The sequence below is a fragment of the Trichosurus vulpecula genome, chromosome 7 (assembly GCF_011100635.1).
Source record: "Trichosurus vulpecula isolate mTriVul1 chromosome 7, mTriVul1.pri, whole genome shotgun sequence".
In the NCBI taxonomy this organism is placed as follows: Eukaryota; Metazoa; Chordata; class Mammalia; order Diprotodontia; family Phalangeridae; genus Trichosurus; species Trichosurus vulpecula.
In genome coordinates this window covers 9,750,618-9,773,820 of record NC_050579.1, presented here as the reverse complement: position 1 = coordinate 9,773,820, position 23,203 = coordinate 9,750,618, and the positions used below count along the sequence as shown (strand labels likewise).

The following is a 23,203-nucleotide window of genomic DNA, read 5'->3' as shown; positions in this document are numbered from 1 at the left end:
AGGGAGCTTTCCAGTTTGGGAACACAGAAGAAGCCAATTACTGAATTAGCTGGACAGGACCAGATATTTGAAGTAAGGATGTTGTTTTCTATATTTAGTGTGAGTGTGTGTCTAATCGACTCTAGGAGCTCTGGGATTTTGGCAGTTGAGTGGAATGAGGAGTTTCCTGATGTGTTTCTCCTTTGTGCAGTTGTTATTTGGATGCTTGGCTGGTTTTCTGCATTTGTGAGGCTACAGAAGTGGGAGAAGGGCAGGGAGCCTCCCGACCCCTTGGTATTAGTGGTACCATCTGTGGCCTGTTGGCATCTTCCCAAGTGATGCCCCTCATGGCACCTCCCAGCCTGGGGCCATGGTGGGAAGGGGATGGAGGGAGATGGGAACCTTTGGAATGGTTCTGGGTTGGGGGCTGAACGTTGAACATTGCTATCGAGGGTACAGTAGAAGACATTTTAAACATATTTTGGGCTACTTTGTAGAATTTCTTTGAAGTGTCTGAAATAACTTGAATTACTGAATTAGTGTGGTTTTCATTAGTCCTGAAAGTTTTCTTAGAAGATTTCACACTCTGAAGCTGTTGAAGAATTGCAGTGGCTTATTTGTTGGCCTTGCAAGTAATGAATGGAAGGTTCTGTCTTGGCTACCTCCTCTGCCAAAATTAGCACCTCATACTGTATGGAGTCATTTTCCTGTTGTTTCTGCAGAATTGTTGCTAAAACCGTCCTTGTTTCCAACTCTCGGGCTCCTAGGTCTCAACAACAGTGAGGTCCCTCGGCCTGGAAGCCTGCCGGCACGTGCTCAGCCTGTCGGTGTCCCCCTTATAACTCCATTAGATACTAGTTAAGGTGTGAGAGGGCTGCCAGAGTGCAATGGTGGTGTCTTTCTCTGCACAGGACAGCAGATCGTCCTTAGCCACAGATCCCAGAGAGCCTGACGTGCCGAGGGCTCAGGGCAAGGTTAAGATGCTGGAAGAGAAACTCGCAGGCAAGCAGGAGGACATTGACCTACTGAGTCAGGAGGTGGGCGAGCTTCAGGCGAGGCTGGCCCAGTGCTCTGAGGCCACTCAGGTGCAGCAGGTAGGAGCCCGAGGGAGGGATGGGGAGGAGGAGGACCTTCCTAGGACTCTCAGAGAGGCTTAGAGTTGGGTCTGTGGTCCTGGAGGAAGGAAGGAGCTCTGCTGAGGGGGGAGGGCCCAAGAGAGGCAGCAGAGGAGGAGGAAGACCATGGGGATGGGTGCTGTGACCTTCGGGAGGGCAGGGGGTTTACAGCAGTCTTTCATATTGGTTTTGGGATGAATGTCTTTTGAGGAATAGGTGTGTTTCTTTGACTGGAAGCTCCTTGAGGGCCTGGACTGTCTTGCTTTTGTATTTGTATCCCCAGCTCTCAGCATAGCGTTATAAGTGTAGAGGAAGCGCTTAGGTAACACTTTGCATTTGTTTATTTCCTAATTACGTTTGGCATCACTAGCTGCTATTGAAACGAACTTGCTGTTTCTGAGTACGTAATAGCTGCCAACCAGTGGTGGATTGGAAGCAGGTTAGGGTGGTCAGAGACTCAGCCTGACCGGTCACTTCTTACAGTTTCCCATCATTGGGGAGGCCGCCAGGAGGCGAGCAGTGTGGGCCAGTGGCCTTGGTCATGACCTAACTTGAGATCCTTACTTTTTGTTTATGTGTCTCATGTTCCCTGCTAGCTCCTGGAGGGCAAAGGATGCACTTTGTTTTGGGACTTATTTTCCCCTGTATGTGTGCCCAGGTGGACCCTGGGCTAGGTTCCATGTTTTTTGTCTCAGGGCCAGGTTGGCCATAGAGTGAACACCTCAGTCACAGCAACTTAGGGAGACTTCCGGAGACACAGCAACGGTCTCTGGAAGTTCAGGGGTGGTGGCCCTCGTGAGGGAGGAAAATACTGTGAACAGACCTTCAGGCAGTCATTAATAAGCCCTGTCATTAAGTCTGAGAGGTGGACAGGGCCCGACTTCAGGAGCCCCTCCAAGGAAGGTGCCCACCAGCTCTGGAGGTGGCCCCCTCCACGCTGAGATAGCTGTCATTGGTAACGCCAAAGCCCAGTGTGCCTCTTCTGGCTTATGTCCTAAGGGGCTGAAGGGAATGAGGCACACCCTTCCCCAGGAACCAGCCTGGACCTGACTCCTAGGATGCCCTTCTGAGCTTCCTCTAGGCTAAGCATGCCCACTCCACTCTGGTGGTCTGTTTGTTTTCCTCCAGACCTTCTCCAGTTTATCAGGGTCCTTCTTAAACCCTGGGGCCCAGAATGGCACACAACACTCCAGGGTAGGTGAGGGTCAAAGTCAGTGGAACAATCACTTCCTCGTTCCTGGAAGTTCAGCCTCCTGCCCATGAGCTCATTGAGCTTGGAGTCCACTGATACGGCCTGATCTTTTTCCTTGTCTCCTCCATGTTGATTTTTTTGTGTCTGATTGCAAGACTCTCCAGTTAGGCCTAGTGACTTGTATTAGATTCAGCCCAGTGCTCAAGGCCGCCTAGGTCCTTGTGGATCCTGACATTGTCAGCCCTCTCTGGGTAAGCACTCTTTCAGCTTGGTGTCATCCGCAGATATGGAGGTGAGCATCCCTTTCTCAGCCTTTATCCAGGGTTGAGCATGGATCCCTGGGGCACAGCTCCGGAGACTTGCCAGGCTGACCCTGCTCTCCCAGCCAGCTCTGAGTCCCCTGATTATAGTGTTGTCTAACCCAGGCCCATGACGGTGGGAGGGTATGGTTGATGAGGTGATGGGAGGGAGAGCCCATCTTAGTTGTTCGGTCATCAAGCACCTGTTAGCACCTACAGTATGCTGGGCACTGCTAAAGAAGGTAGAAAACAAGGCCTGCTCTCCAGAAGTGCACAGTCTAACAGGGGAGGTACAGAGTGGAAGGAAGGAAAGCTGGTGGGGAAGGTGGGAGCAGCAGGGGGCCCGCTCACCATTGGTAGGATCTGAGGGAAATACCTTCGAGGTGTGCTGGGGGGGGGGGGGGCAGCAGAGTGGGGGCCGTGGCGCGGAACATTAGAAAGGCCATTGCTGTGGGGTCAGGGCATTCCTAGAGAGGACAATGAGGAATCTGGAAAGGTAGGAAGAGCTTTAAATGCTAAACAGAATCTCCTGGTTGGTCCCAGAGGTGATAAGAATCAGGCCTACCTTTTAGAAAAATCACCTTAGCAGCTGACTGGGGACAGGCTGGAGGTGACGAGGGTGGAGGCAAGGGGTGGGGTGGGGGAGGCAGATGAGACAAGACACCCTCACAGTGAAGGTGAGGGTGATGGAGGAGTCCAGGTGGTGGGCCTGTCTGCGGGCCGGGACAATGGTGGTACCCTCAACCATAATGTGGGGAAGATGATGAGGTCAGTATTTCTCAGGGATAGGCCTTCTTCTCTTCCGTCAGAACCAAGGAATTAGATCCAGGGGCTGAAATCCTAAGCTGGAATCTCTGAACTTCATACAAAGCCCAAGACCTGTTTGTGGGCCCTGGCAGTTGTTCGGTTACAGCTTGAGAGCTGACCTTAGAATCTGTCTGATACAAGCCAACTGCCCAGATAAGCAGCCTCTCTTCATTCTGCTGTGGTTGGCCTCCCCTCCCCACCTTCCCCACCTTCCCCCAGCTCCTCCCCAGTCTGAGAAGGAGACCTTTCTAACGAGTCTGCAGGTAGGCTCCCAGGAAAAGAAGCTCCATGGCCTCTGGGGACCATTGTCTTGTGCTTCCAGGGGTGGTATCTTTCCAGGTTCCTTTCTGTCCTTGGTATCTGCCAGCCCTCAGCTTCTACATATGTAGACCCCCACCTCTTGTGGTTAGAGGTCAATCCTTTACTCTAGGGTTGTGGCTAAGGCCTGCACAGTCTTGACAAGACAACCAGATGGGGTGGGATGGTCCGAGTCCATGGTCATTGCCACCCCTGCAGGGAGAGCCTGGGAGATGGTCACTGTTGGGGTGGCTGAGAAGCTAGATTCTTCCCTGGACTGCTCGGAGCTTTGAAGAGACCCTCAGGGGAAATTGGGCCGATTGATTTACTCCACTGCGTAGTAAACATATGACCCAAAGGAGCAACATGCTCCAGGCTCACAGCAAGTACAAGAGACTCTGCTTGCCCAGCCATGGAAGAAGAAAGGGAGAAAGGCTGCTCGGGTCCCAGGGACACACAGAGAGGCCTGGGGCACAGCACAGAATTGCTGTTGATTCAAATTGGTGGTGTAGCTGGTCCAGACTCTGAACTGGACAGTTGGGGAAACTGAGGCTGGCAGAGGGAGAGTGATGAATGGTCCAAGGATACACAGGGATTAGGTAATTCATCTTTTGGGCCTCTGCTTCCTTTTCTCTGATATGATCTCCACTCTTCAAGGGGTTGAGGCCAGGTAGGAGAAACACCCACTAGCTCAAAAGTGTGCCCTGGGGTAGAGATCAGTGGGGGTGTCTCGCAGGGACATTTTGGGTGTTGAAATGCCTTTATGTTTCATGTAAATTTTGGTGAAGCATCTGATGTGTTTGGTTGATGTTTAAAGTTAATCTGTGTGTGCGTGCACATGTTCGTACACATGCGTAGGATAGGATAGGCTCAGGCCCATCCAGATTCATATAAATAGCAGGCCTTGGAGTGGAAGGAGGGCCGTGCTTGTAGATTGCAGTCCCACCGGGGAGAAGTGAGGGCTGTGTGGCTGAGGCCTGGGTGGGCCACGAGAGGTGGGGCTCAGTCTCCTTGTGTCCATCCAGGTGGCCCCGGAGCCTTCCGTGAGCATTCCTGCCAACTCATGGTGAGGAGTGCTTTGTGCTGGATCTTTGTGGCCTTCAGGTTGCAGGATGCTCAATGGGTACCGTACCCTGAATGAGCTCATGTTCTATATTGGCCCCCTTGGTAGGAATTAGAGATGGCAGTCCAGGAAAGAGACAAAATCATTGTCCGCCTGACCAGCACCCTTCAGCGGGAGAGGCAGAACCATGAGCACGACCAGCAGGAAGCGCTCCTCCTGGCCAGTCAGATGCAGGATTTGCAACATCAGTTACAAGAGGTAATTTGTTCATAAGCTATGTTGAAGTCAGTCTACGCTACAGAAGAATGTTTTTGATTTTTAAGAAAGTCTTGCACCCGGTTACTGTTTTATAGAGTTAGGCGTTTTTTGGTTTGGAGACTAGAGGTATGGAAAGTTCCTTGAGTTACTAGTATGGGCCAGCCCTTGGTACCTTCCTGGGGCACTGAACCCTGGAGAGACTTCCCCAGCTGGCTTGCCAGCCCCTCCTCCCCTGCCCAACGTTCTGCCGGGTGAAGGTCGAGCCACCAAGGCAGTCTTGGTGATGCTCATCATGCCCGAGAAGGGTTATAGAGCACTCCTCCCGGTAACCCTGCAAAGGAAGGGCTGGAGTTTTATTGGGTAGCTTAGGAGTTTTACTCTCTTGTGTACATAGTGCTCTGGCTCTTCAGTTACTTTACCCTAATCTTTTCTAAGGGGGCTCTGTTCCCCTCATTCCTGAGTCCCTTTGTCTTGTTGGTTGTCTGTTTTCCTTTGGGGTTTTGCTTACTACTACCTTTTTCTCTCTTGCTTTTATTGTACATAATTCTCCCCCTTTTTCCCCTCTTAGTAACTCTGACCCTAATTTCCCCTTTCTCTCCTCCCTTCAACCAGTCCTGTTCATTAGGTTTTGTTTTTCCTTTTGTAATGTATTTTTATTTATTTTGTTAAACATTTCCCAATTATGTGTAAAAAATATTTTAACCTTCATTTTAAAAAATTTTGAGTTCCATATTCTCTCCCTCACCCCTCCTTCACTCCTTGAGAAAGCAAGCAATATGATATCAATTATCTGTGCAGAGTCATGCAAAACAGTTGTGTATCAGCCATGTTGCAAAAGAAAACATACACAAAAAACCAAAAAATGTAAAGGAAGTAAAAAGCTATGCTTCAGTTTGCTCAGAGTTCCTCAGTTCTCTCTCTGGAGCTGAATAGCATTTTTCATCAGGGGGCCTTTGGGATTATCTTAAATCCTTGTCTTGATCAGAGTAGCCAAGTTTTTCACAGTCGATCATCATTACAATATTGCGGTTACAGCGTATGATATTCTCCTGGTTCTGATCACTTCACTCTGTATCAGTTCATATGTGTCTTCCCAGGTTTTTCTGAAATTATCCTGTTTGCCATTTCTTACAGCACAATCATATATCACAGCTTGTTCAGCTACTCCCCGATTGATGGGAATCTCCTTGATTTCCACTTCTTAGACACCACAAAAAGAGCTGCTACACATGTTGTACATGCAGGTCCTTTTCCTTTTCCCTTGATCTCTTTAAGGTACAGACCTAATAGCAGTATTGCTGGGTCAAAGGATAGGCACAGTTTGGTTGCCCTTTGGGCATAGTTCCAAATTTGCTCTCCGGAATGGCTGGATCAGTTCACAACTCTACCAACAATGCATTAATGTTCCAGTTTTTCCGCATCCTCTTCACTTTCCTTTTTCTGTCATGTTAGCCAGTCTGACAGGTGTGGGGTGGTACCTCAGAGCTGTTTTCATTTGCATTCTGTTCATTAGTTTTTAAAATTTCATTTTTTGGTACCCTCTTCCAAAGAGGATTTCTCTTACTCTCTTCATCTTCTTTTTCCATCTACTGTAGACTCTCATTTTCTAACTCGTGCCCTCTATGATTAGTTAGTCTTTCTATTCTCTGTTTTCCAGAGCTTCTAAGCTTTCTATCCTGGCCTTCTCTAGGCTGTTTCTGCCACTGCCTTGCAGAGCTGCCTGTCCCACAGTACCAGAGAGCACACTGCACCATAGAAGAACCCCTACTGTACCAGTGATTGCTACCCTTCCCCGTTACCATTTTTCCCTCGTTTGCCTCAGAAATCTCCCGGGTTCCATGCTTTCCTGTTCCCCCAGGTGCCAGTTGTCTCCAGGAGCTCCAGCTCCCACCCCCAACACCCTTGCCCCTCCCCAAGATAGAGACATGTGGCCTTTTCCAGCACCCAATCCCACAGACCACACCACTTATTCACTCTTCCTGCGTCTTGTTTGTGGTGTTCAAGAAGTAAATAATCTGTTCGCTTCTGGTTTTCTTTCTAAGGATGTTTCACACACCTCTTTATCATTGAATACCCATCTTTTTTTCATTCATAGTGAAGCTTAGACTCACACGGTCGATCACCCTGGGCTGCATTCTGAGCAGTGGTCTGCAGAACACGTTGCATTCTCTCTACATTTTCTGGTGGATGCACAATAGTTGTGCCTTATTCAGTTGTCCTCTACTTTGTATTTGCAGGGCTTTCTCCTCATGGCTTGCAGAACTTGTTTGTGAATTGAATTGTTAAATTGGACCACTTTGGGTCTTGAAATTTGAAGCTTTGTGGGTTTTTTGGAAGTGATCTGTGAATTCCTTCAAATGGGATTCCAATTTTCTGTATTCAGAAAGTCTGGGCATCTCTTGTTTTCCTCCATATAGCTTTAAGGCTCTTTGTTCTGTTTTGTCCTTCTGGAGCCCCAGGATCCTTAGACGGTCTCGGCGCATCCTCTCTTGGAGATCTGTAGGTTTTGCTTGCACAATGAGCAGGTTTTCTTTTCACATTCCTGTTTTTCCTTCTCCGATCTTTGTTTGCTTTCCTGATCTCTGTTCTCTCATTTCCCTGGTGAGGCGGCTGTTGCAGATTCCAACTTTTCTCTTCTGCCTCTTGGTTTTGCTGCACGGGCTGTGAACGTTGCTTATTTATCTTTTAAGCCGCTCAGGAGCAGCGTTGTGTGTTTTCACTTTCCGCAGGATCCTCTGTCTCTCTAGGTGTTGGACTTTTTCCTCGGCATTGCCGTATTTATTCATAGGTGCCTGAGCTCATTGACCAGATCTGGAGGCCGCATTTCCTTCTATTGTTGCTGTTTTTCCATTTGCTTTATCTGCTTGTTTTCAAGGTTTGAGAAGTTTTCTTGCCAAGACCTTTGGTAATTTCAGGATTTTCCCCCTTACTTTCCTGTATTGCTCACTTTCTGACTCTGCCCCCTCCTGTTGTGATTTCCCTGGAGGCAAGATCTCTAAGCGTCAGCCTTCTCCCACACTAGGCAGTTCCTGGTAGACCAGCCTCGGTCTTTGCCTCAGCTGACTTGTAGGTGGTCAGAAGTGACTCCAGCTTGGTGGAGTGCCGCACAGCCTCCACACGCACAGCGTCGTGCCCTCGTGGCCTGGCCTGCGTTCTCCGGCCCAGCACCAGCTGTTCAGAGAGGAGCCATGCTGACTGCTGACATTCCGTGGGGTTGTCCACTGCGGTGCTGTTTGTCAGGCCTGGAGCAGACTTCCGTGGGCTTTATTGCTATGCAGCCTCACTGCCAACAGGATGGAAGGTGCTGGAGGAGGCTGGGCATCATAGACCATGGAGACAGCTGCTGTGGTTTTATTTTTGGTGCATGATTTCTGTTTTGGAGAGGTTTGAGAGTTTGTGGGGTTGGAGAAAATGTCTAGTCCTACGTCTTGGTGCTCAGATGATCCAGAAATCCCTATTTTGCCCATGAAGAAGCTGAAGCTGGCAGAGATGAAGTGACTTGGCCAGGGTCACACAGTTCCTGAATGTCTGAGGCTGGATTCCTGGTTCTAGGCCCAGTGTGCTGCCCACTGGGCCACCTGGCCACCCTAGCAGTCTTTTGTTAAATGCTTACTGCATGCCACTTACTGTGCTGAGCACTGGGGGTTACAAAGGACAGCAAAAACTGACCCTCCCTTCAAGGAGCTTATACTCTAGTGAGAGAGACAACGTGCAAACATGTATGTAGAAGAGATACACGGGACAAACTAGCAGTCATGTCAAGAGGGAGACCAAACTAGAGATGTGGGATGGATGCTGTGTAGAGTTAGATCACAGATCTTGGCTGTTGATGAAGCAGGTGGAGTGAAGGGAGAGCAGAGAAGACTCCAAAACAAGACTGGTATTAGCCCTGGAGTTAGCGGAAGGTAACTTAGAAGATGCCCGGGCGAGGGTCAGGGAGCATGAGGTCGTGGGGTGAAGGCTGCCTCTGGGATCAGGATGAGGTTCTATTCCTGGAAGGGGGCACTGACCTAGATGGGATGCAGGTTTCACCAGGTGTGGATTTGAGGTGCCAGTGAGATGAGTCCCCAGATAAAAGGATCCAGCCAAGTGTTGGCAGGGTGGTGTGAGAATTACCCAGGACTGACCCTCGGAGTGCGTCGATGTCCCTGAGAGCAGGGAAACTGAGAAGAAGCAGTCTGAGCTGCGGGAGGAGGGGCATCGAACAGGAGGAAGGCGTTTACTTGTTCACAGTCATGGGTCAAGAAGATAGCAAACGACTTAGCGGACTGGGCTGCTGAGCTGTGAGTAGCCGGAGAGGCATGGAGGCCAGGTGGTGAGGAGAGGAGAGGCCATCTGCCCTCATGGTCTGGTGGGAGGGGTGTGGGCTTGGAGGCAGGGAGGTCGAGGTTCAGTCACTGCTGGGTGACCCTGGGCACAGCTTCCCCTCCCTGGTGGAGAATCCTGGAGGTTGAGGAGCAAATGGGGGGATGAAGCATAGGGAGTAATAAACATGGTCCTGAGTCTGGAGTTGGACAGAATGAACACCTTGAAGCTGCTGGGGGCACTGGGGGAAGGACATTGAGGTTGGGGGGGGACGGCTCCAGCCTCAGACACTTTTGCCTCAGTTTCCTCATCTGTAAAACGGGAGCACATTAGCACCTCCTTCTTAGGGTGGTTGTGAAGATTAAATGAGGTAGTGTACATAGAAGCCCTTTATCAGCCTGAAAGTGCTGTGGCAACACTGGTGGACGTTATTCGGTATTGGTGGGCCAGCTGTGCATTGGGGTATTCAAGCTGAGGTGGGATGGCCAAGTGTTGGTTGGGTGCAAATCTCCAGCATGGACTGGACAGGATGGTTGTGAAGGCCTTTCCCACACTCTGTTCTGTGATTCTCTACAGCAGGAAGGGCCTGAGGGATCCAGGGTAGTGGCAGGAGGAACAGCCGGTATGGCCTGAGGGATCCGAGAGGGAGCTTTCAGAGGGAAGGAGCCTTCCACCAGGGGCATCCCTGCTGTGACCAACCACTCTAATGGAGTGGGGAAGCGTTCTAGGGAGGACAGGGCAGGAGGCTGCCTCCTGTGTGTGCGTTGGGAGGGTCGGAGCAAAGGGAGCCAGGTCCCAGGCCGTGGGCCACATCCCAGGGAATGAAGGGTGTTCTCTTTGCCTTTACGAGTGTACGTGTTATCAGTCTGACCTCATTGGCAGCTCTCCTTGTTCTGGGCCACTAGAGACTGTGAAGAGCTCTGGGGGGTGGGGGGGAGGGAGGCACACCAGGAGCTTCCACCTTGACCTGGGAGCTCATGGGCCAATCACTTGGTGTTTAGAATAGCGAGCTTCTGAAGAGCAAGATGCCAGCCAAAGGAGGCTTATCCTGGCCCCGGCCCCCAGCAGCAGCCTCTCTGCAGTGCCCACCAGAGCCATATTCCCCCCAGCAGGTACTGTACCTAAGGGCCCAGGGTTGGGAAGTGCTGAAGGTCCTCCCGGGGGCCTCACCTGAGACCGCTGCCTGGAGGGTGCTTGTTCTACAAAAGAGGCTTTTCTCTATGGGGGTTCACTGAGTGGCCCTTGTGACTGCAGAGGGCTGGTTTGGGAGTCAGAAGGATCTGCTTGGGCTCAGGTCCCCCAAGTGCTGGCTCTGGCCCCAAGCAAGGCCCCAGACCTCTCCATGCCAAGGGTTCCCTTTCTGCCCCTTTCTAGAAGATGCCTAGCCTGTGCTGATCCGTGTGGGTGGATGGGTGGATTGAGTGTCCTCACTGAGAGTGATGATATCATAGATCCAGTGGTTCTTCCATCCTGCCCCCCCCCCCGCCCCCCAAAAAAGCACAAGGTCCTAGTCACTTGTGTTCTGCAGAGCAGAGTTAACCCTATGTAGATCAGAGATGCTGTCTGACGTGCATGCAGACCCAATTCCACACTTGATTTCCAAATAGAATTTCATTCTTGTCATGACCCCTTTGGCCCATAGTTCATAGTGCTTAATCATTGGCTAGAGTTGAGTTCATCTCCACAGTGGGACAATGAGTTCTTTGGTATTAAAATAGGGGAATTGTCTCTGCAAACCCAGGAAATCACCAGTTAAGCGTTGTCCGCCTTGTGGACAATTGGAAAGAAAAGGGCCTTGTCTGCACCAAGATCACATCAAAATTTGCGCAAGGCCGTTTGGATATCATTTAGTCTAATTGTCCTTAACTTTTCCATCATTTCCATACATAATTTAAGATGATTCTGTGGTGATGTCGAACCTTTCTTTGCATTCGTGACTGAAAATTAACTTTATAAACAAAACAGACAAGGACACTTTGACCTGTACTGACTTGTGTTTAAGCAACATTAAATTTGGTAGAATAATAACAGATTATTTTCAATTAATGTGTAAATTAACATATGAAGTTTTCTCTTTAGTTGATATATAACATTTTATTTTTAAGAATATCAAAGATAATATGTTTGCCCAGATGGAAGAACTTTTGAAAAGCGCTGTTCAGAAGCCATCACAGGAGGTCAAAGAGAAGGAAGGGGTGATCAGCAGTCTCCAAGACCACTTAGGCCTTGATGAGGCCGTAATTTCATTACAGCATGCTTCTTCGGTGAAAGACTCAGAAATCAGGGAATTCAAACAGGGAAAGCGAGACTGTGTTGAGAAGTCCCAAGCACATCCCCAAAAGGAGGTGGAACTGAGGTGGAATATGTTAGAAGAGAAGCCTGAGTTCAGGGTCGCAGAAGTGAGAAAGGCTTGTGGAGACTCAGTGGATGGGAAATACAGGAAAACAGACAGGCCCACAAGGCCAGGAGCCCCCCCAGTGACAGGCCCGAGCGACAGGCAGCCACAGAGTCTCGGTGGAGTTAACATCAATTTAAGGAATCAACTCCAAGAGTCAGATCCACATAGAAATGGCTTATGCGCCACTCCAGAGAGCCAGATGACAGCTTTTCAAAAGGAAAGAGATGAGACTAAGTGGATGGAGAAGGATGTGATAGAGGATCTTAAAAGAAAGCCTTCTTCTGCAGAGAAACACTCAGAGGAAGCTTGGGGTGCCAAGGATGAGGAGGTACAAAAACTCAGCTCCCGAGTCCAAGGACTGAATGGGGAATTGCTGCAAGAGCCTGAAAACAGCCAAGGCCTACAGCTGGAGCACAACGAGGGCATCACTGCCTGGGACACAAAATCAGGACGGTCAGAGCAGGAGGAAAGAGGGTTGCCAGGTGTTGTTGATGGCGAGGAAGCTGAACTTGAGAGGATGCAGAGCAAGCTGTGTGTCCAGCCAGGAGAGCCGCTCTGCCGTGAGTCGGAATATCAGACTATTCTCAAAAGGTGCAGTTTAGAATCTGAAGAAGAAGAAGACCTGAGTGAGGATGACCCAATGATTGGAGCTGATACCATTGATGGGGAAACGTCACTGGAGGGATTGGTGGTGGAGGGGGCTGGAGACTTGATGGAAAAATACCTGGTCTGCACAGAACAAGATCATTTGAGTGTATCTGAGACCCCCGAATATTTTGATATAGAAACTGCTTTACAAAGTAAATCTGAGAGGGAGAGTCTGGGCTTCCTGTCAGATGAGCTGATTATTGGCTTGGGCGAAAAAATCAATTTCAATGTTTTGTCAGTAGGAAATTCTGCTAAAGTAGAATCGCTTGCTGACCCAGTAACAAACAAACAGTGTGGCTGTGGCTTCTCTAAGGGAGACTTAAGTGAAATCTGTGAGTTAATGGACAATGATAAAGTTTACTTGATGCAGAGATGTGAGAAGTTAAATCAGCTACTTAGGGAAAAGGAATTGGCACTCAGGAATTTCTCCCAGGAGATTGAAGAGGCTGAGGAGAGATGGTGGGAGGGTGGACATAGCCTTCCAATTGGACTGGACCTGGAGAGGGCAAGCTCATTATCTTGTGATGAGATCATCTCAAGACTGGAGGAAAAGGGTGAAAATCCGTATGATCCTGGGGCTGCAGCTGGGAGCATCACAGATTTACAAGGCTCATTTTCAGCAGCTCCCCAGGCTCTTCTATGGCCTGGGGTAGCCGAGATCTTCCAGGAGGAAGCGGAGAGGCAAGTGGGAAAATTGGCCTCTGACTCAGTGCATCGTGAGGCTCTGCACAGTCAGGAGGAGGACAGATGGCAAGGCCAGCTTGGTGCCCACAAAGCCAAGAGCCAAGTGTCTGCTGGGCATCCGGGTCAGAAGACCACCCTGGAAAAGACTGTGCTGCCAGAGCTGGAGACCCTGAAGGCTGAGATCACTATCAAGGAAAATCTGTTTACACAAATTGTCAAAGAAAAAAATACTCTGGAAAAAAGTTTTTCTAAAGATCAGGAAAATCTTGAGGAAAACATACTTGAACTTACTGAGAAAATTAAATGCTTAGAAAAAGGAAAGGGGAATGAAAAAAGAGAGTTTGCTGGACAATCTGAATCTGTTTCTTCAGAGGGTCAGAAATTCAATGCTGAAATAAAGGCGAAAGAATCTGATTTCATGCGAGCAGAAAATAATTCGATTCAGCCATTGGTTTCCTTGAAAAACGCTCATGAAGAGCCAGAGTGGTGGCTCACAGAGGAGGCACAGAAAGTTGCCCGGACCCTGGACGATGGCCCATCTGAGCTGAGCAGCCACTATGAAAAGCAGATGCATCAGATGAAGCGTCAGCACGAGGTTGAGAGAGCCCAGCTAAGGCGGGAACACCAGAAAGAGGTAGGCCAGAGGGCGCCAAGGCAGCCTGGGTTTCCTTCCAGGTGCTGTGGATGGAGCTTCTGAGCAGACCCCTCTCCTCCTTCTCCCTCATCTTATTTTTAGGTGGAGGATATAAGCGAACAGATGAAAGAGGAATTGGCCAAGCAGCAGCAGAAATGGAACGAAGAGCGGAAAGAACAGATCGGTGTGATTAAGAAGGTACTCCTGGGAGCAAGGTGCTCCTTTCTCTCTAGGGGAGCTATGGTGTGTTGGCCACACCAGCCTGGCCAGCTCACAGACACAGAGCCAGAGGGGCTGCAGACCCTGCTCTTCACTTGGCTTGTGGGTGGGAGACTTAGCAACCATCTGTGTTCCCTAGCTGGGGAAAGGTTCCTTGTCTTTCTTTTTAAAGCAAATTATTACTGATAGCGAGTTTTACAGCATCTAGATTTCCCCTTTCCCAAAGAGCTATCCATACAACAAAGAATTTTTTAAAACATGAAAGGAAGGGGAGAACAGAAGAAGAAGGGGAGAAACCATTAGCTGAAGAGATTTTTAAGGGCTTTGGTCTGGAGCAGGGCTGGGGAACCTGCGGCCTTGAGGCCACATGTGGCCTTCTAGGTCCTTGGGTGCAGCCTTTTGAGTCTTACAACACAAATCTTTTTGTTAAGGAAGATTTGTTCTGTGAAGTCTGGATTCAGTCAAAGGCCCCACTCGTGGGCCTAGAGGGCTGCGTGTGGCCTCGATGCCACAGGTCATGTGTCCCATCCCCCCACCCTTCCCCTGATAGAAGCAGCATTCCACCTTGGAGGCCTTCTGGCCTCTGCAGAGATAGCAGTGGGGCCCTGTCTCCTCTTGTCCCTTCTTCTCAGCCATGCTTGTTCTCTGTCATTTCATGATGTTCACTTCTGACTGTCCGTGTCTGTTTCCGCTTTTGTTCTTGTCTTTGTCCCTTGTTCTTTTGACTTGCTTACTGCCACCTTCCTGACTCCTTGAAGTTTTTCTGCACTTCTCTGCATTTATCATAGTCAGCATTTCTTAGAGCACAGCCATGTTCTCTTCACATTAAGGGGCTGTGGTGTTTAGTTATTCTCCAGTCTGGGGGCATCTACTCTGGTTCCAGATTTGAACAAGTCATAGAGGCAATTACAACAAATAAAAGATCATTTTGGTGAATGAAATGGAAAAGTGGCTGTACCAACCACATTAATGCAACTGGGATAAGGAGGGAGGCAGTTGAGAAGGAAAAGGATCTTTATCACATTTTTCAGATGGGGTTTGGTATCTAAGATATATACAGATAGCAGACCTGGGATGGGGGTGGGGGTGTGTGTGTATGTGTGTGTGTGTGTGTGTGGGTGTGCGCGCACGCACGTATGTGCGCACATGTGCGTGTGTATATGTCTGTATATCCAAAAATCTCTCCCCATCAGATGAGTGGTTGTGAAAAAAAGGCTATAAAAAATAGTTCTCAAAAAGAATTGGAAATTATTACTTACCATGTGAAAGAATGTTCCAGATTGCTAACAATGAAATACCAGTTAGAATGACCTTGATGATACCCCTGTCATTGTTGGGAGGGTTTTGGGAAGTTAGACACATAGATGCATTGTTGGTGAAGCTGTGAATTAGGATGAGTGTTTTGAAAGCAATTTATATCATGCTAATGACATGACCTTTCAACCAGAGATTCTACTGTGAGACACATACCCCAAGGTCTTTGATAGGAAGAATGTTCCCATGGATACCATATATTTATGGCAAATTTTTTCTGGTAGCCAAGAACATTATCACTTTTTTTTTTAATCCTCAATGGGATTTTTCACAATGGATCAGACTTGGGGAGAGTGATTGTTCCAGTGGCGGTCAGCCTAGACTTTGACAGCTGGAGGGCCAGGTCGAACCAAGCTAAGAACAAGAAAGAAGTCCTTAATTCCTAGATTCTTTCCGGCAGAAAAGGCAGTGTTTAATTTAGGAAGTGTTCATCCATCCAGCAGCATTGAGTTTCCTTGCAGCAGTTTTGATCTCCCTCTATTTTTGGTCATTCTGCCTTCTTGTCGTGTGTGTAGTGAAGCCCCTCTGAGGTTTGTGGTGGTACTTGTTAGAAAAGGATTTCTTGGTCCTTAATGCTGGTGTCTAAGAATGTCACGTGATTGTGCTGGCTTCAGCTTGGACCCTCCAGCCTGGCTGAGGTGATTTTTGGTTTTGAGAGAGTTGTGCGTTTTCTAGGTCAAAGATGACATTTGGGTCTTTCCTGTGTTAAATCTTTTATGTTTTTTCCTGTTTTTCCCCATCCTAAGCATTTCAGAAATCGAGTCCTTTTGAAGTAGTGGGATAGTAGGGTTAGGATTAGGGAAGTAGTAGGGCCTGGGCTGCTCTGCCTGCTGCTAGTGGAGTCTTCACATCTTTCTCATCGTAGAGCTGGGTTGGGGGCTGAGGGCAGAGTCTGGGTGCAAAGGCTTCTTACCATCCATGTGGTCCCACGGACTTCCTCCATCAAAGGGGGTGCGAATGGAGGCTAGACTGGAGAATGCTGTGGCTCCCATCCCGCCATAAGTCTGGGACCCAACAGTGACTCTGGGGTTCGTGCACACAGTGTTTTGCCAAGGAAGAAATCGCTCCATTCATAGCTGTTCATAGATCCATGTTGTATTTTATCCATGATGTGCTTTGATACTTGGCTCTCGGTCATGACCAAATATTTTATGTGTGTTTTTTAAGCATATTAACGTATTTGCTTACTAACACTTTATTGAGCATTTTGGCTTGTGTTAACTGTTAGCAAAGGGTTGTCTTTGTCAGGTTTTAGAGGGAGGGCCATATTTCTTCATAAAGAAAACAAGGTAACATTCACCAACAGACCCTGTACCTTGGAATGAATTGTTCTTGAAGGCTTGTAACAGTTTGCCCCGGAGCACTTGGGGCCAAGCTTCTGAACTTTCAGAAAGCATCTTCATTGCTGAGGACTGTATTCTGTCCTTTCTCTCCTGAAACTGGGTATCCACAATGATCGGCATGGGTTTTCTCTCTCAAGATCCATGAACGAGAACGTGATCGTGAGATTGCGGAGCTGATTTGTAAACATAAAGAGGAGATGAAGCAACTCCGTGAGGGACTTCAGAGCAAGCACCGGCAAATGATGGAGGAGCTTCGGCAGCAACTGGGTGCCTTCCACGAAGCAGAGATGCAGCAGGCCCAGCTTCAGGCGCAGGTAGGGTCGGCTCCCATTGAGCACGGCTCTGACTAGGGGGGCTCCTGGGCAGGTAGCTGCCTCCTTAGTCTGGGACTCTGTAGGCTGTCTCCAGAGGGCCACCCAGGGGCTGGGGGCTGGGGGCCTTCTTTAGGGGCCACAGCATCTTCTTAAGCCTCTACCTGAACAAGATGCCCCTATGGCCCACACCCAAGCAGTCTGCATCAAGCTTCCCCTTCCAGACGCCCCACCTGGCAGAGATAGTGCTTCACATTCCTTCCTTGGGTAGTTCCCACTGCTTTCCTGGCATCAACCTCCAGTTTGCCTTGTGGCATCTTCTGTCCACTTGCTCTTCGCTCTGCCAGCAGGCATTGAGTAGAATAAATCTGGTTTCTTCCATGTATGTAACACCCTCTTTTTCTGGTGTGATCTCACATCACTCCTCTCTTTTGGGCTCCAATCTTGCTTTTCCAGCTTCCTGTTTGATCTTTTGACCTGGATGTCCAGGAGCGTCTCAGACTCATGGTCTTTCCCCATTACCCTCCCTCTTCAGGCAGGTACTCAACAAACTTTGCTGTTCTTTTGAGGGCACGTCTGGCATCTTCTCAGGCTCTTGGAGTTACCCCAACTCCTCTCCAGCTGTTGACAAATCTTGTCATTTCTGCTTCTGCCACATCTTGTGTGTTCCCTCACACAGACATTTCTCCACTGCAGACCTTCCTCACTCGGTACCTGGAGCCCTGCAGTAGCCTTCCATTTGGTGTTTCTGCCTCGAGTCTCTCCGGCCTAGGTCCTCCCTCAGGTCGCTGCCTAGGTCATATCCTTACTCAGAATCAAAGAGGGAATCCCCAGTTGGGCTTCTCAGACCCTTCCTGACCCAGCCTCCTCTGGCCTTGCCGGGCTTCTCACCCTTGACTCCCAGCCAGGGAGACAGACATCCTTGCTGTTCTCAGAACATGATGCTCTGTTCTGACTGTCCAGCTCTCTGCACTGGCTGCTGCCACCTAATTCCCTCCTCACCTTTACCTCTGAGTGTGCCTGTCTTCCTTCCGGACTTGGCCCCTGGACAGCTCAGCCTCCCTCCTCCTCTGGGTGTGTTTTGTCTTTGTCTGTTGTCTCCCCTACTCTGCCTGGGGCCCCTCCAGGGCAAGGACTGTGTGTGTGTGTGTGTGTGTGTGTGTGTGTGTGTGTGTGTGTGTGTGTGTTGGTGTGTGTGTTGGTGTGTGTTCGCATGTTGGTGTGGGGGGTGGTGTGTGTGTGTGTCTCTATGTGTGTGGGGGTTTGTGTGGGGGTGGTGTTTTGGTGTGGGGGGTGGTGTGTGTGATATATGTGTGTGGGAGGTGGTGTGGGGGAGTTTTGTGGGGGGGGTGTTTGTGTGGGGGTGGTATGTGTGATGGGGGTGTGTGTGGGAGTGTGTGGGAGTGGTGTGGTTTGTGTGTGGGGGGAAGGCATGGTGTGTGTGTGTGTGTGTATGTATGTGTATGGGCCTCTCTCTCTGTCTCCCAGTGCCCAGCCAAGTGCCTGGCACACAGAAATCATCCACAGGATGTCTGTTGTCTCATTGATCAGTCAAAGGCTCTGTGCTCTGGACAAACTGGCCTTTCCCTCTGCCACCCCTTTGTACTGGCTGTTCCTCCTCAAGGATGCTCTCTTTCCTACCCACGTTTGCCACTTGGAATTCCCGGCTCCCATCCAGACTGAGTGTGGGCATCGCCTGAGGCCTTTCTTGCTGTTCTCACACCTTGAATTCCAGGCCATGTGTTCTCACTCCGTCCCTTCCCCTCCCTCATCTGTGTATGTATTGTTTCACCCTCCTCCCATCTTTCCACACCCTCCCTACCCTGGTTGGACATAAGTTCTTTGAGGCTGGATTTATCTTCACTTTGGTCTTGGTGTCTCCAGTGTTTTGTTGTTGGTCAGTGGTGTCCAACTCCTGGTGACCCCATGGACCACAGCACGCCAGGCCCTTCTGTCCTCCGCTATCTCTCAGAGTCTGTCCAAGCTCTTGTCCATTGCTGCCATGATGCTATCTATCCATCCCATCCCCTGCCCTCCCCTTTTGCCCACGTCAGGGTCTTTTCCAATTAATCTCGGCTTCTCACTATGTGGCCAAACTGGATAAGCTTCAGCTTCAGTATTTGATCTTCCAGTGAATAGGCGGGATTAACGTCTTTAAGCATTGACTGATGTGGCCTCCTTGCCGTCCAAGGGCCTCTCCAAAGTCTTCTCCAGTCCGGCAGTTCCAAAGCATCGATTGTGTGCGCTCACCTTTCCTTAGAGTGTTCAGGCCTTAGACTGAGTAAGGGCTTGTCCCTTGTTGACGTGAGGATATTATGTCATGGGACAGCAAGGCTCAAGACTGGCTGATGTAGACCCATGGATGTAAGCTCTAAGGAGAAGGAGGGTCTGGAAGGGGCTTATGGGAGAGAGAGCCCCTGGCTCAGAGTCTGGAGAGGGCAACCAAGGGGGCAGAGGCAGATCAACAGGGAGCTTCTAGAGACACAGCCCAGTTCCAGAGCAGGGGCCAAAGGGGGCTGGCTGCCTACTCACTGTATCCTGGTTACATCACCTGGCCAAGGTTCCTTAGGAGCCCGGCACGTGCTCAGTGGTATTCGGCCCAACCAGTTAGTAAGTGCCTGCTTCCCTGTGCCCAGCTTTGGGCGAGGCTCTGCCAGCATGGGGCCTGTTGGAGAACAGATAGTAGGGGAAGCCTGGGGATATCTCCTCAGAGAGGGGAGAGCCGCAGAGGAAGTGGCTCCAGCCCACGAGGAGGGCTCTCCTTCCGAGAGGCTCCCTCCACCATGCTGGGCCAGCAACGAGGTAGCCGCACATTTGGTCTGCATTGGCTAACCCGTGCTTTCTGTCCCTCGTAGACTCTCCACAGCCTGGAGCTGGAGGCTCTGCGCCTGAGCCTGAGTAATATGCACACGGCCCAGCTGGAGCTGACCCAGGCAAACCTGCACAAGGAGAAGGAGACGGCCCTCGTGGAGCTCCGAGAGATGCTCAATGACAAGCGGGCACAGGAGGTGGCGCTTGTCCAGAGCCGCCAACAGTTTGAGCTGGAGCACATCAGGGAGCAGCATCGTAAGGAGAAGGAAGAGATGGCCTCAAAGCACCAGCAGGACCTAGGTACTGTGCCCCTCGCTGGCCTCCTGCTAGGAAGGGGCCCCAGCCCCTGCCCTGGAGGTGCCTTCGGTGCCCAGTTGAGCGGGCAAGGCCAGCGCTCCAGTCTCCTCTCTGATCTGTCCAGGCCGTGTGACCTGAGCCAACACTAGTGGGCAGTAGGGACACAGGCAGCCTCCTTCCTGACCCCCATGAAGTCATAGCTCCAGGGGCACAGAGGGACCTGTGCTGCCTCCAGTTCTTCTCATATGGGATTGGTACCTGCACACACGTGTGTTTCTAGCCAGGTTTTTCTGCTGCTCGGTTAGCTAGTCTGCCTTCTGGAAGGGAGAGACCCTTCCTAGACCTTGAAGCCCTGGAGACTGTGCTCCAAAGGGCAGGTCTTCCTGTGCGCCTTCTCGGTTCCTCCTGGCTTGGCCCTGCTCCAGCTCAGCACACACCCTGTGCCTTGAAGCTGCCTTCTTAAGACAGTGAAGAAGAACTTGGGGGTGAGGGAAAGCCATGTGACCTCCGGGAGGCTCAGTTTTCTCATCTGCCCCATTGGGAGTCAGGACGGGGTGGCCTTTGAGCTCAGGCTCATCCCTTTCACTTCTTTGAATGTGGGAACTTTAGGGCAGCTGATCGTTGGCCTTCTTTGACAGCAGGATTGAACGTTAGCAGACACAATTTAACTCTTGATTCAGAGTCAGGGGCAGCAGGGAGCTTGGTCCGTAGAGCCCCGGGCCTGGAGTCTGGAAGACCTGAGTTCAAATTCAGCCCCAGACACTTCCTAGCAGCCTGACCCTGGCCAAGTCACTTCACCTCTGCTTGCCTCAGTTTCCTCAGCTGTGAGATGGGGGTAATAACAGCACCTACACCCAAGAGTCGTTGTGAGTAAAGCGCTTGGCACCGTGCCTGGCACACAGTGGGTGCTCCAGATGCTCGTACCCTTCCTTTCATGATAAGCCTGAGCTGTACCACTCAGCTGGAATGTGGCGGTGCCTGCCCCAATCAGCCATGGCCTCTCCATGTGGCCTCTTAGCACTGTTCCTTGTGATGTGGGAGGAGCAGGGTCCGGGCCAGCTCACAGTCCCAGCCGTCCTTGGGAGGTCATCTCTGCAGGTGTGAGGCTTCTCAGAATGCCGACCCTTGGCTGGCCACAGTGTCTCTGCTTCTCCCTGCCTCCTGCACTAGAGCCTCGTAAAAGATTGGGTGTGGTCTGCTCTAGGTGCGCCAAGTGTCCCGCATGTTTTGAGTTTCTTTTTGGGTCAGGCCTGCAGTTTCATTGGTGTAGAGAATGCCTAATGAAGCAGCTTCCCTCAGACTTGCTTAGCACCTTAGAGATCAGTCCAGGACCTTTCCAGGGTCACACAACCTCTGTGTGTGTGTGTGTGTGTGTGTGTGTGTGTGTGTGTGTGTGTGTGTGTGCAGAGAGATAGGAGAAGGGAAGAAGGAGAGAGAGACAGACAGACAGACAGACACACAGAGGGGAGAAGGCCAAGACAGAAGGTACCCTGGGCCTGTGGGAAGTTGGTGGAGAGGAAGGTGCTTGACCCTTGGGGGGATGCTCTACCAGAATCTGGCTTGGACAGAGTATTTAGGTGCTGGTGCTGCCACCATGTGAGGATGAGTCTCTTTCTCTTGTGCCCTGGTAGCCAGAAGAAGGGACATTTTGTGTTTCCCTACACTGCAGCTTGCGTAGAGCAGTTGGGCTCCATTCGATTGTCTGCAGCTAACTTTGGGGAAGTGTCAAGGTCTCTTTTCCCTCCTTTGAGAAGTGAGGGCATGGGACCAGTCCCGATTCTCAGCCCTTTTGGTCTCAGCACTCCTTTCCACTCTTAAAGATGAGCTCCTGTGGGTTACATGTATTAATATTTTCTTGAATCACAATGAAAGTGCCTTAGTATTACTTATTATGAGCCAACAGGGGACCTGCTGGGGTCCCCGCGTTGTTGCACTTGGAGAAGTGCCAGACTGGGCCACCCCCTGGGTTTGTCCTGTCCAGTGTCTCTCAGACTGGGTGACAGCAGTGCCCCAGCCCTGCTCCCTGTGCCTGGGGACCAGGCTCTCACGGCCCCTTCATTGGAGCTCACAGCCTACTCTGGGGCTGTGTAGGAGGTCCAGGGAGGCCCAGCCTTAGGTAGAACAAAGGAGGCTGGATGTGTTTGCTTGAAGGTGTTTGTTAAAGGAATTCTCCCTGCACTTAAGCTCTGACAGTCTTCGGGTTTGTTTGCAAAGGGTTTCTTTGTCCCGTGCTCTCGCTGACATGATCAGGCAGAGTTGGCAAAGTCAGGCTTGGGTTGTGCGCTGCTCCTTTGCAAACCAGGGTGTTTTTGGTCACCGAGGCTTCTGGAAAGGGCACCAGGCCTGGTGGTTACTGTCAGCTTCTCTCAGGGTTGGCAGAACACGGCTTTGCGGGGTCTTGGGCCCAGTTAGCGTCAGTTGCAATAAGCCAACCTTCCTTTGTTGCTGTTCTAGCCCTAGCTGCATGTCATCCCCATTTGTTCTGGTGTTTCTTCCTCCAGAACATTTTTCACATCTCTTCCCTGTTCCCATATCTGCCCCTCTCTCCTGGGGAGCGCTGCAGTACTTGCTAACTGGGCTCCCTTCCTCCCCCTGTTCTCCACCTTTCTTAACTCGGCCAGAGGAAGCTGTCTGGGAGGCTAACTCTTAATCAGGGTGTGTCTTCCCTGACGTGGGGAGACCCCCAGGATCTCCTTCCAGCCACCCTCACAGTATTACTGTTGCCTCATTTCACATTTTCAGCATCCAGCCTGAATTTGCCCGCCCTGTGGGACTGGCAGGAATGACGTTTGTCCCTTGTCCACATACTTTGCAGGCCAGCCATGGCCAAGTTCTTTCCTTGCACTCTAGGACCTGGCCCACCCTGGCAGCCCCCTTCCTCTCTTCCTGGAAGGCCCACTCACAGGCTATGCCTTCCATAGCTGAGCAACTGGAGGGAAGCAGGCCGCAGACTGAGAAAGTCTGATGTATGGGATTGTCGAGAAGCTCATTTGCGTTCACAATTGACTCTCTTTTTTTATTTCAGCTGACTTGGAAAATAAGCTGGCATTAGAAATGGAGGCACACGTGCAGACATTGGAGGTACTCCTTCCTGTCTTTGTTTGCTTGGTTTGCTTTTTGTCAGGGGTGGCATGCAGTGTTGGGGCTCTGGACCACCCAGCTTGGGTTTCATGTGCACACACCTGGTAACCATAAGGCTTGTATGTTTCTTTCTCTCTCTCTCTCCAGT

General features: G+C 50.4%; 1 protein-coding gene across 1 annotated transcript in view; it reads left to right on the top strand.

Annotated features, from left to right (window-relative positions):
• PCNT (pericentrin) overlaps nucleotides 1-23,203 on the top strand; it is a 116,283-nt gene that overhangs the window by 3,492 nt on the left and 89,588 nt on the right. Inside the window, exons 3-10 of the mRNA XM_036766831.1 lie at nucleotides 891-1,073; nucleotides 4,861-5,010; nucleotides 10,317-10,427; nucleotides 11,421-13,679; nucleotides 13,782-13,877; nucleotides 16,693-16,869; nucleotides 19,722-19,977; nucleotides 23,000-23,055. Of these exons, the coding sequence (XP_036622726.1) occupies nucleotides 891-1,073; nucleotides 4,861-5,010; nucleotides 10,317-10,427; nucleotides 11,421-13,679; nucleotides 13,782-13,877; nucleotides 16,693-16,869; nucleotides 19,722-19,977; nucleotides 23,000-23,055 (3,288 nt within the window). The remainder of the gene's footprint in view (nucleotides 1-890; nucleotides 1,074-4,860; nucleotides 5,011-10,316; nucleotides 10,428-11,420; nucleotides 13,680-13,781; nucleotides 13,878-16,692; nucleotides 16,870-19,721; nucleotides 19,978-22,999; nucleotides 23,056-23,203) is intronic.